The sequence below is a fragment of the Haliotis cracherodii genome, unplaced genomic scaffold (assembly GCF_022045235.1).
Source record: "Haliotis cracherodii isolate W230 unplaced genomic scaffold, xgHalCrac1.p SCAF_2, whole genome shotgun sequence".
Taxonomy (NCBI): domain Eukaryota; kingdom Metazoa; phylum Mollusca; class Gastropoda; order Lepetellida; family Haliotidae; genus Haliotis; species Haliotis cracherodii.
In genome coordinates this window covers 26,166,428-26,186,011 of record NW_027266275.1, presented here as the reverse complement: position 1 = coordinate 26,186,011, position 19,584 = coordinate 26,166,428, and the positions used below count along the sequence as shown (strand labels likewise).

Genomic DNA, 19,584 nt, shown 5'->3' with positions numbered 1-19,584 from the left:
ACATGCAGTAGTATACAACAGTGTACACCACAGTATATGCAGTAGGATACAACTATATACACAACAGTATATGCAGTAGTATACAACAATGTACACCACAGTATATGCAGTAGGATACAACAATGTACACCACAGTATATGCAGTAGTATACAACAATGTACACAAAAGTATATGCAGTAGGATCCAACTATATACACAACAGTACATGCAGTAGTATACAACAGTGTACACCACAGTATATGCAGTAGGATACAACTATATAAACCACAGTATATGCAGTAGTATACAACAATGTACACCACAGTATATGCAGTAGGATACAACTATATACACAACAGTACATGCAGTAGGATACAACTATATACACAACAGTATATGCAGTAGTATACAACTATATACACAACAGTACATGCAGTAGTATACAACTATATACACAACAGTGCATGCAGTTGTATACAACAGTGTACAGCACAGTATATGCAGTTGGATACAACTATATACACAACAGTATATGCAGTAGTATACAACAGTGTACACCACAGTATATGCAGTAGGATACAACTATATACACAACAGTATATGCAGTAGTATACAACAGTGTACAGCACAGTATATGCAGTTGGATACAACTATATACACCACAGTATATGCAGTAGTATACAACAGTATACACCACAGTATATGCAGTAGGATAGAACTATATACACAACAGTATATGCAGGAGTATACAACAATGTACACCACAGTACATGCAGTAGTATACAACAATGTACACCACAGTATATGCAGTAAGATACAACTATATACACCACAGTATATGCAGTAGTATACAACAATGTACACCACAGTATGTGCAGTAGGATACAACTATATACACAACAGTACATGCAGTAGGATACAACTATATACACAACAGTATATGCAGTAGTATACAACTATATACACAACAGTACATGCAGTAGTATACAACTATATACACAACAGTGCATGCAGTTGTATACAACAGTGTACAGCACAGTATATGCAGTTGGATACAACTATATACACAACAGTATATGCAGTAGTATACAACAGTGTACACAAAAGTATATGCAGTAGGATCCAACTATATACACAACAGTACATGCAGTAGTATACAACAGTGTACACCACAGTATATGCAGTAGGATACAACTATATACACCACAGTATATGCAGTAGTATACAACAATGTACACCACAGTATATGCAGTAGGATACAACTATATACACAACAGTACATGCAGTAGGATACAACTATATACACAACAGTATATGCAGTAGTATACAACTATATACACAACAGTACATGCAGTAGTATACAACTATATACACAACAGTGCATGCAGTTGTATACAACAGTGTACAGCACAGTATATGCAGTTGGATACAACTATATACACAACAGTATATGCAGTAGTATACAACAGTGTACACCACAGTATATGCAGTAGGATACAACTATATACACCATAGTATATGCAGTAGTATACAACAATGTACACCACAGTATATGCAGTAGGATACAACTATATACACAACAGTACATGCAGTAGGATACAACTATATACACAACAGTATATGCAGTAGTATACAACTATATACACAACAGTACATGCAGTAGTATACAACTATATACACAACAGTGCATGCAGTTGTATACAACAGTGTACAGCACAGTATATGCAGTTGGATACAACTATATACACAACAGTATATGCAGTAGTATACAACAGTGTACACCACAGTATATGCAGTAGGATACAACTATATACACAACAGTATATGCAGTAGTATACAACAGTGTACAGCACAGTATATGCAGTTGGATACAACTATATACACAACAGTATATGCAGTAGTATACAACAGTATACACCACAGTATATGCAGTAGGAAAGAACTATATACACAACAGTATATGCAGGAGTATACAACAATGTACACCACAGTACATGCAGTAGTATACAACAATGTACACCACAGTATATGCAGTAAGATACAACTATATACACCACAGTATATGCAGTAGTATACAACAATGTACACCACAGTATATGCAGTCTTATACAACAATGTACACCACAGAACATGCAGTCGTATACAACAATGTACACCACAGTCTATGCAGTAGTATACAACAATGTACACCACAGTCTATGTAGTAGTATACAACAATGTACACCACAGTGTATGCCGTAGTATATAACTATGTACACAACAGCATTTGCAGTAGTATACAACAATGTACACCACAGTATATGAGTAGTATACAACAATGTACACCACAGTATATGCAGTAGTATACAACAATGTACACCACAGTCTATGCAGTAGTATATAACTATGTACACCACAGTCTATGCAGTAGTATACAACAATGTACACCACAGTCTATGCAGTAGTATACAACAATGTACACCACAGTCTATGCAGTAGTATACAACAATGTACACCACAGTATATGCAGTAGTATACAACAATGTACACCACAGTATATGCAGTAGTATACAACAATGTACACCACAGTATATGAGTAGTATACAACAATGTACACCACAGTATATGCAGTAGTATACAACAATGTACACCACAGTATATGCAGTAGTATACAACAATGTACACAACAGCATTTGCAGTCGTATACAAATTGTGTTTAATTAGAGTGTTGCTGACTGCACCTGGAATCAATACACAGCTGTAGCAGGGTGTGGAGTAATCCCACATAATGACTGGGTCAGCTTGCTAGCCTCAAGTCACACAGACAATATGCCAAACCACAGAGAAAATATGTGGAATAACTAGAGAATCTGACCCTCGTGTCTTTTGATATCAAATATATCAACACGAGTTAATAAAAGTGGCAAAACTCCAAGGCTTTATGTATCATCCAACATCATTCTTCCAACTTTTTCAGTTTGTAGACAGTAAAAAGCAGTGTCTTAAGTGAAAAAAGTACTACCAACAGCTTCAGTAGCAGAGCCATTAGTAATGTCATTTGATTGTGACGTCATGGTAACCAATGGTCTGCAAAGCATTGTGATGCAATTTCATTGCAGCGATATCTACACTGTAGATATCGCTCGATCTCACCCAAGACATATCTCCTGATGAACCAGTTTTGGATGATAAATCTGCTGCATTTAACATTTAAAACATTTTACTCATTGCACAATCATGCAATGTTGTTTTTGTCAATGAGCAGTTAAGATGATATTCGGATTTTCCATTGGACAAGAAGTCAGACCCTGAGAGAGATGTTCATAAGCTTACAAACGGCACATTTTTCATCGTATTTTAGAACTGGAGCAAACACTGACAAATTACTTTCACATTTCTGAGGAAAACCCTGGGAAAAAATACAAATATTTATTTGGTTAATGATCACTTTGAAACCTTAGGCTTGAATGCATACTAAGAACAAGTGATTCAGTGGTACTAACAGCTTGTGGAAACCAACACCACAGTACACTATGAACATATGTCAGCACTATTGACACACCTTTATAATCGGTCACCTTCAAATGGTTCATCTATTCCGTTATCATGTCTAACAGCTATTGCCACACATTCTGAGCAAATACTTTTGAAATCCAATCATGATGATTGTGTTGGCCACTTTGACATCCCTGGGGCAGTTGTACAAAGCGATCTTAGCGCTAAAGTGATCGTAACTCTCATACCTTAACATAGACTTCCAGCTGTCATAGTGCTACGGTTGTTTGGAACAACAGCACCCTGTACTTTAAAGTCTCTGTGACTGACTGACTTGGGTAATAATGTTATTATTCAAACCTGTTTGTAACGAAACTCCCCAAAAAACATCCTGTTGGGCATTTTAAGAATACATATAACCATATTATTGTAGATTTTACAATAAATTATAGGTTTATATACTTATCCTGTGTTACACTATGCATTCCTCTTTGCTTTTCAATCTTTGTGTGGAAAGAACTAAGCATCCAGTTTAAAAACACACCACTGCAATTCCGTGCAATGTGATCCCATGCGATACAATCATCGATATTCCCTGCACCCTTATTCTCTTTCTGGAACATACAGGCCGGTGTAACTGTGATGAGGGGATGGGCATAACCATGTGAGATGGGATAAGTTTATGAATATACAAATGTAAAATTTAAAAAATTTTCAACTTATCCCATCTCATACTACAATGAAATCACTTGTTATAACTACGGAAAAAAACCAGGCGATGTTACGAAAGCGCGATTACGAAATGAATGACCGCCGTGTTGTGACAGCAACTACATGTGTGTGACAGGGTCGCCTCAAATTGGATTGCCCGCTAATTAAGAATATAAACTTCGCTTGTGGTTCTCTTTTATTGCATGCATGCGCTTCTAAGATCAAAGGATGTATAGTGTGAAAAGTTAACTAGTTGAACAATCGTATTTTCGGGACTTGCCGCGGATGTTTTCAAACAGATTATTAGAACTCCATTCAGCGATAAAACGGTTGATTATGCAATTAGAAGCGTTATGTGTAAATGAACAACGAACAACAATACAATTATGTCTGTGTAAAACTCTCAGTATTAAAAGTGTACATAAATTTTGGGAGCCATGTGTTACCGCGCGCAGTAACCGAGGTAGCGCTTTATCGAAGAGCACAATAGCGAGGGATCACTGTATCCAATGCATTTAACCCACGGTTGGGCGGTGGGGCGCAGATACTCTAGCCTGTAGTACGACCTCAAAAATGAGACGTACACAAGGTAGACTTTCTGATCAGCAGCGAGGCGTCTAAATTTTCTCGGCGTAACAGAAAACGGTGTCAATCAGCTTGTTCTGAGTGTAAACAATCAATGCTGCATCATTATATTATTCGTTCACCCTGTCATTTCTGAGGTCTGTGGCGTCTACACTCAAGATGGAATAACATCCAGGTAATATTGCTGTTGTATGGGTTTTTTATTTGTTGAACTCGAAATTACCAAATTGAGGTAGTAAAAAAATAAAACAGACTCTGATTTTCTCAAGAATCCATGCTTCCTTCTGTGGACGTGTCCGCAGATCTTTAAACAGAGAGGTTTTGTATTGGAGAAAAAGAACTGATTTTAATCAGATTGCATACAAACAAGATTCATTTCATATATTTAATGAAGACTGCAGAGTGAGTGAGTATGTTTTTACGCCACTTTTAGCAATATTCCAGCAATATCACGGCGGGGAACACCAGGAATGGGCTTCACACATTGTACCCATGTCGGGAATTGAACCCGGGTCTTTCGCATGACGAGCGAACGCTTTAACCACTAGGCTACCCAACCGCCCCTGAAGACTGCAGAAGTCCAAGTTACGACAATATTTGGCCCTACATAGCATCTGTACTTCAAGCGCTGGATCAACCAATGTGTCTCCAAGTACCTCTGCCTCGATCTGCACCTGAGAGGGGCGGTCTGGTAGCCTAGTGGTTAAAGCGTTCGCTCGTCACCCTGAAGACCCGGCTTCGATTCCCGACATGGGTTTCCATGTGTGAAGCCCATTTCTGGTGTCCCACGCCGTGATCTTGCTGGAATATTGCTAAAAGCGGCGTAAAACCATACTCACTCACTCACTCACTGCACATGAGAGAGTGAGCTGGGTTTAAAGCTGCTTTGAACAGTATTCCAGTCATGTCAGGGCAAGTCAGTAAGTGATGCAAATCTTAGACGGTTAACGGTACCACTTTTGTGAAACCCACAAGGGTATGGTGCTAGAAACCTAGAAACATAAGTGGTGTGAACCAGGATTCGAACCCATGATCATATGTTTCTGGTTTGCCCAAGGGACACAACTCTGCACAGCTAACTGCGGTGCCTTTGAAAACTAGAGCATGATTTGAAATATCTCTCATTAAATCTACAAAACAATGGCACCATAAAATGGGTCCATTTAAGATTTGCATTGCAACATGTCCAATTCAGATATTCGTTTGTTTACCTGTTTAATACCATGTATTATATACACATAAGCATTAGTTACTGTGATAATAAAAATAACAGCATCCTGCGTTTTTTCTTAGGCTGAAGATGGCGTCCCACAAACTTCTGAAAGTTCAAAAATTTGAAATCCAACCACAAAGAAGCTTCTATTATACATTCTGCCTAAAACTGTTTTATGCTCTTTACATAAGTTATTATGAAATATCTGATTATCTTTAAACACATTAAAGATGCACATGAGATTGAAATGGAACGAGACTTTGAGGTGTGGCTTCCCTCTTAACTCTAATACTCTAATATAAGTAGATCACATTCTTCTACGCTAGGTCCACTTTTTAACAGTGCCTAATTCTTCTCACTTTTAAATAGAGACATATCGGGAAATCAAACAACAGGTAACACGAATAACACTTTCACATAAAAGTATTATTAGTACTGATTAAGAGAATCTAATGTTTTGAAATATTTTAACCACATATGGATAAACTGTTAAAGAAACTTCAATATTTTAGCAAAAGGATAGAAAAAATACAGCTATGTATTTACGCCAATGTCTAACACCCAGTGGCATTCCATCAAACATGTCATACAGAGCTATGGCGTCACACAAAGGGGTTACAGTGTCATGGTCTCCTACTTAAGGAACATTGCTTAGGTAAATAAAGTAACATCTCTATAAAGTTTCACTACATGATGACTGGAATATTTGGGACAGCAATTCTGAGGTAATCCCATTCACCTTTGTCATAAGTGACATGAGCACTTCATTCATGTATAAAAGTAAAAGCATGATTCACGCACACGATACGCCCATTACTGATATACCTTTAAAGGTGAAGGTCATACATTGAGTGAGCGTGTGCTGTGTGTGACAGAACATTCCACTTCTCCATACATACACACAAGTATGACCTGTGTCCACGCACTGATGAGATTGTTAACGTTTGTGGGTCAGAGCATAAACTCCATGTGCAGTGATGTGTAGACGAACAAAACAGAGTGTTCAAATTCCCTAAGCTTTAAACAACATATTAGAAAAAAAAAATGTAAAATATTCCAAAAGAGAAAAAAAATCAGAATAACACCAATTTAATCACAGTCAGGCCAGACCAATTTAATTACTTGTTTAAACAATAATTATTCCTAAAATACAGGAAGGCAGGAGGGGAAAATAATGAAACTAAACAGCACTTTTTAAGATAAAAAAAATCAAATTTATGATTTTTTGCATAGAAAAGTATGTCACCCTTTCACTTTTAAGTGAAGATTTTGCTGAAGCAAGTTGGAGAGAAAATAAAACATAATCAAAAAGACACATGTAAGTAGTCCTCCTGTGATCAAGACCTGAAGTTCATTGTCCTCTGAGCTAGTGATTACACAGAAACCTGTCAGCGTATTGTAGGACAATCTTCATTCATAACTAATCATACGACTACCTCTGGTGATAAATCCAGATAGATAAAATGCGAGGTTTTCCTACAGCCAGCCCGAGTGAGAAATTTTCCCTTCCTGGAGGTGAATTACTGTGTCAAGCCGTGTGCAATCTTCTTTCACCAGGGAATGCTGGGAAATTCATCATACAGTAACCCAGGGTTATAAGAAACTCAAAGGGACCACTGACATTAGTTTGATATAACCGTAGTTCATTATAAGCATATATACAGCATATACAGCAAATGTTTGTTATATCCAGCGTGTTCGTTATAAACAGAGTTTACTGTATGTAGTTATCCAGGTCCCTTTGAGGAATAGCTACATTTACCTAGGAGTATCTAGTCATACCATGCTTGTTCAACTAGGATCATTAATGGGCAATCTTTTTGTTCCAAAGGGCAATAAATCTGCTTTTGAATGATGTAAGCAATGGTTCAACCTGTCACTTCCGGTCTGGTTCCCGGATCAATGTGCGCTGCGACAACTACTGACATGTAGAGACGGAGCCAAGCTAAAGCGTAACCAAGTTGCACCTTCATTAAAAACGGTCGTTTAGAACTGAATATTTTTAACAAGCACATATGTTGTAGTGATTATTTTTAGAATATCAACACTTGTTGGGTCTTCAACTAAAAGACGAATTGTCACGATGGAAGATAAACCCCATGAAAAACGGTACATTGCCACGGTATTTTCTATGTCAGAAAACAGCAAGGCATTCTGTCCGTCCAGGCTGACATATCACATCAGTGAAATACAATGTAATGCAAACTCATTTTATATATCATCCTTTGTGTTATGTCCCACGATAATTCCAAGCATTCAAGCATACAAATCTTAACAAATAGTTCTCATACTACCATGGACTTCAATGTAATACAATAGGAGATACGCCTACATTTGCAGCACAAAGACATCTTTGACAGGTCTTTACCACTTTACATCTTTGACAGGTCTTTACCACTTTACATCTTTGACAGGTCTTTACCACTTTACATCTTTGACAGGCCTTTAACACTTTACATCTTTGGTTGGTATACATCCATGCCTTTACAGATAATTGAAGAAGAAATAACGTTCAGAATAAAAGAACTGATTTTAAATGTTCCTTTTATATCAAAACTTCCTCTTACATCTCATTTTTAAATTTTTATTGTGACATGATGTTTTAGAAATATGCCAAATGAAAATCTAGCATGGATCTATCAAGCAATCAGTTACTTAGTTGCAATATACATATTAGTCATCATGATTTGAAATAAAAGATTCCCCCATTTTATTATTCCCCTTACAAAATGTGTTCCCCCATAAGTGCTTTGAGTCATGACAGGTGTTTATTCATTCATCCATCATTTCTTACAGAAGTCTGATACTCATGATCTTACAACAGTAGACATTTGCCCCAACAAACAACAAATCATACTGACTACCCCACAAGATGTGTATGATACATAAATACATTTAAATCATAGTTATATCTTCTTATTTAAGTAACATAATATTTATCATTATTATTATGTTGACAAGTTATTTAAGAATTCACCTTCACTTTGTGTGAGTTCATTGGAGTATGAACCTTCATAGAGTGAGGGCCGAAATTGTATGAACATCGGAGCTTGTTTGCAACACATATTTGTTGGTATGAAGAGAAAAAAGAATAACGTTAATAATTTGTTTATGTGGGAATTTGAAACAGTCTAGAATAAGAAAACAAAACACAAGGCCTCATTAAATGAAGAATGAGCTTTATCTGAATTACAAACATCTGATGATTGTCAAGGCAAACTGGATGTAGACACTGCAATATTCATACAATCATAATTAGAGAGATTGAACATTAGTATGCATAAATTGTTTTAATTTTAAGATGAAAATTTGTAGTTGGTATAAGTACCCTTGAATATGCATTTAAACTAATACATAGGGTATTCTGTGTCTGAAAGAAATGATAATTTTCTAATCTTAAATTTTTTAAAAAGACCATAGAAATAGATATCTTTTATTTATGATATTGAAATATAATCATGGTAGTATTTGGCAACAAACAGCTACTGTTCATCTATAAAATCTGTTTATACAACATGCACTAATTAACCCTTGAATATCAAATAGATTTCAGTGAGTTCCATTTCTTTTATATTGAACGTTGTATTACGATATCAAGTTGATGACATTATTTACCAGTGCCTGTTTCTTTTACAATTTCTTGAAAACATTTCTCACTTGTCTCAGTTATATACCTGATAAATATTTACATGTGTTGCTGTCAAAATTCACAACATTTAGCCTACTGGCAACTTAACAGTGCACAAGACTTCACATTTCGATTACTGCATCGCGAAACCGCTGTACTGAAAAGCATGCATATGATGTAGCCTACAACATAGATATGGGTATGTATACAACGAAAATCTACTTCGTTTTTAGAAGTGACATATTCAAACATCAAGGGCAACACTTTCAGTACCAATTGCAATAGTCGACAAAGCGACTTGGAATGAACGATCAGCTGATCACACCGCATTGCTTCGAACGACTATCTAGTGGTTAACTGTACAATATAAGTAGTCGTGGTCATCCCTGAAGTATCATTGGATCACGGAACATCTATTTCTGGACATGACAACAGAAAGATCATTGCTTAGACGAAAACATGTACTGTCCATACACCAGCATGACCGTTGCCGATACAGGTGAAGGCAATACTGGTTAACTGTCTATAGGTGTGATAGTAACACATACGGCTCGTATCACACATACCACATGCGCCGTCAGTTAAAGGTTGGACTGTCCAGGTCAGCACTTCTAGTGGGTTAATGAAGGGAAGATAAATAAAAAAGATTGCCCATTCAGGAAGTAAATTAGGTAATATAGTGATTGAGTGAGTGAGTGAGTGGTATTATTCATTCACGACGGACAGATAATCCATAATTCTGAGTATTGAGTAGGTTATTCTATATATTACTCATTGACATTTGAGAGAGAAAATGAAGAAAAAAACATGAAATGTCAACCCTACAGAAAAACTTCACAGATGGCACCCTAATGTTCAGATGATGTGATGTGATAAGTTTGTGACATCATGAACAATGGATGGCATCGTATCATATTTTTCTCGACAATGAAGCACTTGTGATGTCATATGGTTTCAAATGACCAATCAGCTCGAAATTTACTAAATGCACATGTGCTTATATCGGAAATTTATCGCACACGACCATTCTACATTATGGGTAGTAACTGGGGTGGTAATGGAAGTGACATGTGCCTAATATTTACAGTTAACTCAAAAGATGTATAAGAGCTCTGTAGGGTTTACTTTTCGAATTTGCTGACTCATAGTCGTCAGTGGTAACCGACAAAAAAGCTGACAAACAAGATTATTGGTTGAAGGGAAACAGTCGCTGCAACTACAATATGTCAGTGCTAAGTTTACACAGAAGAAACCCATCAGTTCTAATATGTCGACGCTAGTGAATCACCATGTTGCCACTGATCACATCAAGATCCTGGTCAGTTCCTGTGATGGATACAACATGTGAAGTTGATTCTTGGTCACGCTTCATTAGTTGTTTGTTTGTTGTTTAACGCCTCACTCTGCAATATTCCAGCTATATGCCGGCAGTCTATACATAATCAAATGTGGACCACACAATCCAGTGATTGACATCATGAGCATCGATCCATGCTATTGGGATATGATGACATGCATCCACAAGTCAGCAGACCTGATCACAAGATCCCATTAGTCAACTCTTACGTTAAGAATATACATACACTGAAAAACAAACTCTTCCTCACTCACTCACTCACTCACTCACTCATGTTATCCACCCAACCACCCACCTGATTACATCATGCTGTCAGCTTCCATTTTGTGAGGCATAAAATACCACAGAAACACGTCCACGAAAAGCTTGTTACAGGTAGTCCTCCACTGCTGTTTGTTGTTTATTCAAGGATTCAGTAAACACACTTAACGTCCTCAATGAAAACAGCTGAGTAATTCCTGTTTGCCTCTGACTTCATTGAGCTGATGCAATAGGTGGATGAGCTTGCACTATGGCAGCCCTAAACATGTGTATGGTGCTTTGTTTTCAGTGCTACACATTCATAAATCACTGGGGCACACAGACATCACAATCCAATTACCATTGACCAATATCATAAAAATCTTTATATATATCTTTACCTGTATGAAGTAAAGGAGACACAGATTGTTTAAATACAACTACCAATCCGAATGCATGGATAGCAACTTCTTTCATTCTTTGTATGACATTTCAGAGCTACTCTAAGCAAATGACATAGGATTAATATACAAAGATAACAATGTAATGACGAAGCTGATAATATAATGACGAGGCCGATAAGACAGGATGAATGTACAGAGATGACAATTTGATGATGAAGCCAATGGGATAGGATTAATATACAAAGATAACAATATAATGACGAAGCCCATGAGATTAAAAGGACAGGATTAATTAACTACAGTGAAGTGTAGTGGTGGTTATCTCCCATTAGTTACATGTCTCATTTGTCACACACCTCTATATTCCTAGTTGTTACACGTCCCATTTGTCACACACCTCTATATTCCTAGTTGTTACACATCCCATTTGTCACACACCTCTATATTCCTAGTTGTTACACGTCCCATTTGTCACACACCTCTATATTCCTAGTTGTTACACATCTCATTTGTCACACACCTCTATATTCCTAGTTGTTACACGTCCCATTTGTCACACACCTCTATATTCCCAGTTGTTACACGTCTCATTTGTCACACACCTCTATATTCCTAGTTGTTACACGTCTCATTTGTCACACACCTCTATATTCCCAGTTGTTACACGTCTCATTTGTCACACACCTCTATATTCCCAGTTGTTACATGTCCCATTTGTCACACACCTCTATATTCCTAGTTGTTACACGTCTCATTTGTCACACACCTCTATATTCCCAGTTGTTACACGTCTCATTTGTCACACACCTCTATATTCCTAGTTGTTACACGTCCCATTTGTCACACACCTCTATATTCCTAGTTGTTACACGTCTCATTTGTCACACACCTCTATATTCCCAGTTGTTACACGTCTCATTTGTCACACACCTCTATATTCCCAGTTGTTACATGTCCCATTTGTCACACACCTCTATATTCCTAGTTGTTACACGTCCCATTTGTCACACACCTCTATATTCCCAGTTGTTACACGTCTCATTTGTCACACACCTCTATATTCCTAGTTGTTACACGTCCCATTTGTCACACACCTCTATATTCCTAGTTGTTACACGTCTCATTTGTCACACACCTCTATATTCCCAGTTGTTACACGTCTCATTTGTCACACACCTCTATATTCCTAGTTGTTACACGTCTCATTTGTCACACACCTCTATATTCCTAGTTGTTACACGTCTCATTTGTCACACACCTCTATATTCCCAGTTGTTACACGTCTCATTTGTCACACACCTCTATATTCCTAGTTGTTACACATCCCATTTGTCACACACCTCTATATTCCTAGTTGTTACACGTCTCATTTGTCACACACCTCTATATTCCTAGTTGTTACACGTCCCATTTGTCACACACCTCTATATTCCTAGTTGTTACACGTCCCATTTGTCACACACCTCTATATTCCTAGTTTTTACATGTCCCATTTGTCACACACCTCTATATTCCTAGTTATTACACGTCCCATTTGTCACACACCTCTATATTCCTAGTTTTTACACATCTCATGTGTCACACACCTCTATATTCCTAGTTGTTACACGTCTCATTTGTCACACACCTCTATATTCCTAGTTGTTACACGTCCCATTTGTCACACACCTCTATATTCCTAGTTGTTACACATCCCATTTGTCACACACCTCAATATTCCCAGTTGTTACACGTCCCATTTGTCACACACCTCTATATTCTTAGTTGTTTCACGTCCCATTTGTCACACACCTCTATATTCTTAGTTGTTACACATCCCATTTGTCACACACCTCTATATTCCTAGTTGTTACACGTCCCATTTGTCACACACCTCAATATTCCCAGTTGTTACACGTCCCATTTGTCACACACCTCTATATTCCTAGTTGTTACACATCCCATTTGTCACACACCTCATTATTCCCAGTTGTTACACGTCCCATTTGTCACACACCTCTATATTCCCATTTGTTACACGTCCCATTTGTCACACACCTCTATATTCCTAGTTGCTACACATCCCATTTGTCACACACCTCAATATTCCCAGTTGTTACACGTCCCATTTGTCACACACCTCTATATTCCTAGTTGTTACACGTCTCATTTGTCACACACCTCTATATTCCTAGTTGTTACACGTCCCATTTGTCACACACCTCTATATTCCAAGTTGCTACACATCCCATTTGTCACACACCTCTATATTCCCAGTTGTTACACGTCCCATTTGTCACACACCTCAATATTCCCAGTTGTTACACGTCCCATTTGTCACACACCTCAATATTCCTAGTTGTTACACTTCCCATCTGTCACACACCTCTATATTCCCAGTTGTTACACGTCCCATTTGTCACACACCTCTATATTCCTAGTTGTTACACATCCCATTTGTCACACACCTCAATATTCCTAGTTGTTACACGTCCCATTTGTCACACACCTCTATATTCCCAGTTGTTACACGTCCCATGTGTCACACACCTCTATATTCCCAGTTGTTATACATCCCATTTGTCACACACCTCTATATTCCTAGTTGGTACACGTCTCATTTGTCACACACCTCTATATTCCTAGTTGTTACACGTCTCATTTGTCACACACCTCTATATTCCTAGTTGTTACAAGTCCCATTTGTCACACACCTCTATATTCTTAGTTGTTACACGTCCCATTTGTCACACACCTCTATATTCCCAGTTGTTACACGTCCCATTTGTCACACACCTCTATATTCCTAGTTGTTACACATCCCATTTGTCACACACCTCTATATTCCTAGATGTTACACGTCCCATTTGTCACACACCTCTATATTCCTAGTTGTTACACATCCCATTTGTCACACACCTCTATATTCCTAGATGTTACACGTCCCATTTGTCACACACCTCTATATTCCTAGATGTTACACGTCCCATTTGTCACACACCTCTATATTCCTAGATGTTACACGTCCCATTTGTCACACACCTCTATATTCCAATGGCATCATGTGCATGTGTTTATGAATCACTGTCAAGTAGTGATGATTCCAGATGTTTGGGAAAAGGTGAGCATATCCCGCCCCACCAATGGGCAGGACACCCATCACAAACACATGCAACGGCAAGTCAATTGTTACCTGATAAAACATGTGAACATATGGTACAACTCAAAATAGGTAATTGCATCATGTAGAAAATGTCCTCCACATGTCCACTATAACACTTTTTGAAAGCTTTGCTGTGGCCTTGAATGTTTGAAATTTTTAGCAAGAGTTGGATGACACTTTGAAATCTTTGAAGAAAGAGCAGTCTCGATTGTAGCATGTCACGAATACTGAGTCATATAGACAATCTTAAGTTAATACAAAAACATGTTGATATTACAATTACAATTTGAATTTACAATTTGTTAACAATTCCATCAAGGGGATGACTGTCCACCAGAACGCCTTTTGGCGACATGGGATGTGAAGGAGATTAAAATAAAACATTTAGCTGAACTGACAAAACTAATATTCCCAACTAAAATAGTTCAAACAAATACCAAAAACAGATAGGAAAAACAACATGTTCAAGCTGGTGCATTTAAAATATCTGTCTGTAATATCTAATCAGTGTCATATCTTTGTCCTCTCATTAAGATCATCTTAGACATTCTTGTATATACACATTCCAATGTTCATTTCACACACCCTAGTTCCTATGAGACGATGTCAATGTGCCTGTTCTTGTGGTATATATTCATGACAGAAAGAATGGGACTGTTTAAAACAACACCTGTTGCATCTATTCATTACAAACAATTTACAAGAAACAAATAACTACTGAACTGATCATTCAGGGATACTTGCACTAACCAGATGACACAACATGGCATGCAGCTATAAAAAATATATACCATAACCTCCACACTCTACCATGCTCAGAGTACTAGCGCTAACAGTAATCAGCTGTTTTGTGTGATTATTTCACACAGCGCTTGCAGTAAACTCTTTGTTACTCTACTCATCATTTTTAGTTTATTGTTGCACAAATGTTAATAATAAACCAAAAATGTATGGAAAAAATATCTGTTCCCGTAATTCCTACATTCCTATGTGGCATCAACATACTGGACTCCTTTGCCCGATGTGTGAAAACTGATGTGACATGAACTCAGATAAACCCACAGGGTAACATCACCCTCAGTGTTAACACTTTTTGTACAAACGTTCCACTGTCTTGTGAACATCTCTACTATCACGATACCCAGTAAGTGCTTGCTGAAATTCCACAACTCTTATCAAACGATTTTTCTAATCTGTCAAAAATAAATCAGGTCAGTTTCCTAACTGGAGTGTAGTTTGCGTTCAAACATTTCCACTGGGTCACGCCGGCTGTAGGTGTAGAGACCTGTGCATGAGATTACCTGGGGCTGATGCAACTAGCAGGCAGCATAATGAACAAGCTACCTCTGTCTCAGATTTCTATACAAATGTATTTAATCAGTTAATGTATGTTTTATACATGTCATTGTGGGAGATTGGACAAAATCTATTACCGGTAATGACTTGTAATGGCGTACAATTCATACAAAACATACTGGCCTTGACATGCACATAACATTTATATGTATATAGTTGGGAGATTCACTAGTGTACAGTAGCATATATATATATAAAGAAATTCACAAAATAATTACACAACACAAATTGTTCTCCTACATGTTTCAGCTTTATCTTCAGGGAGAAGTGAAAACAATTACTGATTATGTTATGACGTCACTATGTAGGAGAACAATTCGTGTCGTGATCCATGATCACAGGTTCCTAGCATGTCTAAGGGACGCAACTCTGCACAGCGAATTGTGGCTACTCAGCTGAGCTACCTGTTGCTTCATTAATGCAGCCAAAAGTATTTCGTCACACATGGGGCCTGACCTTTTTCAGTTTGTGAGACACAGCATATTCTCCTATCGAGGACAAAGCTATGCTTATATACCTACACTTCTGACTCATGATGATGAATCTGTGTGGGGCAACCAGCTCAGAATAGGTCACCAGCAGGCTACATTGGTCGTAAGAGGTGACTAACGGGATTGGGTGGTCAGGCTTGGTGACTTAGTTAATGCATGTCATTGTATCCAAATTGCATAGATCAATGCTCATAATGTCAATCACTGGATTGTCTGGTTAATATTCGATTATATACAGGTTGCTGTCATTCAGCTGAAACATTGCTGAGTGCAGCAAAAAACAACAGAAAACAAACATAATTATGAAAGTCGGTCTCTCTGATATTGTGTGTTTTTTTGTTTAACATGGATTCAGCAGTATTTCATGATATGACGATGGTCTGTAAATCCAGTGATTGATATCATGAGCAACGATCCACACCGTCAGGGTACATTGACAAGCGATAACCGAGCCCGACTACCCCGTCCTTTAAGTAGCATCCTAGACCTGCATAGGTTGCTGGGGATCAATTCTAACCCGATGATAAAAAAAGATAACACAGTACTTTATTATCCAAATGTAAAGGACATTGCCTTTATAACATTCATAGTGGCTAAAAACATGACATACAAAATCAAAATAATATATAATACGTAATTGATTTTGTCGGTGGTGCTGCACTTCTATTATTTTCAGATGGAATATTAGTTTATATTTATTACTACCTGATGTTGTTTTTATGATAACAGCTTGACAGTCAAAACTGATGAGTACAGGTTTTCAGAACTGGCAGGACACTTCTAGTTCTTGTGTAAAGGACACACAATCGGAACATTCTAAACACCATTAATAGACTGAAAAACTTTATGTTTCAACACAGTGGCTTTCTAATACTGTCTAAATCTGAGAACAAAACTGCATCACTGTGTGACTTAACTTCCTGGCTCTAAAGCAGGGACGGGTAACATGGGTACTCGGGTCGCATGGGTCTTGAGTAGGGCCTGGGTACCCACAAGACTACCCGGATCCGTGGTTAGTCAAGTGATTATATTGTTTAATGGCAAAAATTATCTAGAACTCTAGGGTTACATTATTAGTGAGAAATGTTCACATTTCTTTCTCACAATGCACACATTCCTTCTGACTTTATATGTTTGCATTAAGATAAAACTTTAGTCAATTTCAGTGATCAAATCGTTTTATATCTGTATCTAAATACATTTTGACAGGAGTACCGTCAAACTATTCCCAATCGGACATTTTATACCTCTTGAGACCTAAAAGGGGTACCCGAGTAGTGTCGGGTAATAGGGGGTTGGGTACCTGGGTAGTAAATTTTGTCTCGTCCCAGCCCTACCTGGCACCACAATTTCCTGACACTTTCAACAGCGAGAGGGTAGCCTTTAAAAAGGCCGGTCTGGTGCACAGCATGCCGGTTGAGTTGTAAAAAGAGTTAAGAGCTTGTTAAGCCCCCAACCCTACCAAATAGATGATAATTGAATTATCACTATGATGCCTGCAATTCAGTTCTTCATAATGGTACAAGATGGTTTAATTCATTCTTTGACATATTATCTGAAATACCAAAATAGCTCGCTTTTCTCAAATTAGTTTCCTCAGAATATATTGTGACAAGAAACATAGGGTGACGCAGCATCATAAACTTTATGAATGTTTTCCAAGGTCACAGACTTGACACAAAATATTTCACTATTACCCAATTATTTCTATGGGAGGCTCAGAACTACAAACTCATATGACTAAAAAACAGGTAGGGCACACTCCACATAGCATACAAGCTAACACTAAGACTCTTCACTGTGTGTATATGGAGGGATCTAGATTGGGGGCCAACTGTCTACAAGCAAACACTAGGACCACAGGTCTATTCAGCAGCGCCCTATCTTCACTGTGTGTGTATGGAGGGATCTGGATGGGGCCCCTACAAGCAAACACTAGGACCACAGGTCTACTCAGTAGTGCCCTATCTTCACTCTGTGTGTATGGAGGGATCTGGATGGGGGGCCAACTGTCTACAAGCAAACACTAGGACCACAGGTCTACTCAGCAGTGCCCTATCTTCACTGTGTGTGTATGGAGGGATTTGGATGGGGCCCCTGTAACCAAACACTAGGACCACAGGTCTACTCAGCAGTGCCCTATCTTCACTGTGTGTGTATGGAGGGATCTGGATGGAGCCCCTACAAGCAAACACTAGGACCACAGGTCTACTCAGCAGTGCCCTATCTTCACTCTGTGTGTGTATGGAGGGATCTAGATGGGGGGTCAACTGTCTACAAGCAAACACTAGGACCACAGGTCTACTCAGCAGTGCCCTATCTTCACTGTGTGTGTATGGAGGGATCTGGATGGGGCCCCTGTAAGCAAACACTAGGACCACAGGTCTACTCAACAGTGCCCTATCTTCACTGTGTGTGTATGGGGGGATCTGGATGGGGCCCCTACAAGCAAACACTAGGACCACAGGGCTATTCAGCAGTGCATTATTACCTTCACTGTGTGTGTATGGAGGAACCTCCTGCTGCATTGTTTCCCAATAGGAGTTCTAAGTATTACATTCACACAGTTTTTCTCCCCTTCTTCTGGTTCATCAGGTAGCTTTATCACCTGTGAGACAAAAACAAAATACTGTTCAAGTATCCTCAAAATATTACATTTTGATATCATTAAACAGACAGCAAATATCCTGTGGGTTGAGTGTGTGCTGCCTGGTCATCTTAATACAGACCCATTTGGCTGGTTCTCATGTGATGTTTACAAACTGAAACTGTCCTAAATCCATCAAGATTTAATTTACAGAAACAAAAATTGTTCTAAAAGCAGTGGGTACTACTGGACAGAACCAGTCCCTAGTAACCTATGCTTGCAGTAAGAGGAGATTTAAAGGATCAGGTGATTAGATTCAGTGTCATTGTACCCGACGTCATGACGTCGTTACTGAAAATATGAACCGCTGGCTTTCATAATCTGACCCTGACTCAGCTATATTAAGGTCATCGTGA

General features: G+C 38.2%; 1 protein-coding gene across 1 annotated transcript in view; it reads right to left on the bottom strand.

Annotated features, from left to right (window-relative positions):
- Window positions 1–19,584, bottom strand: part of LOC139467895 (UBX domain-containing protein 8-like) — a 55,281-nt gene that overhangs the window by 10,527 nt on the left and 25,170 nt on the right. Inside the window, exon 6 of the mRNA XM_071249438.1 lies at window positions 19,073–19,189. Within this exon, the coding sequence (XP_071105539.1) occupies window positions 19,073–19,189 (117 nt within the window). The remainder of the gene's footprint in view (window positions 1–19,072; window positions 19,190–19,584) is intronic.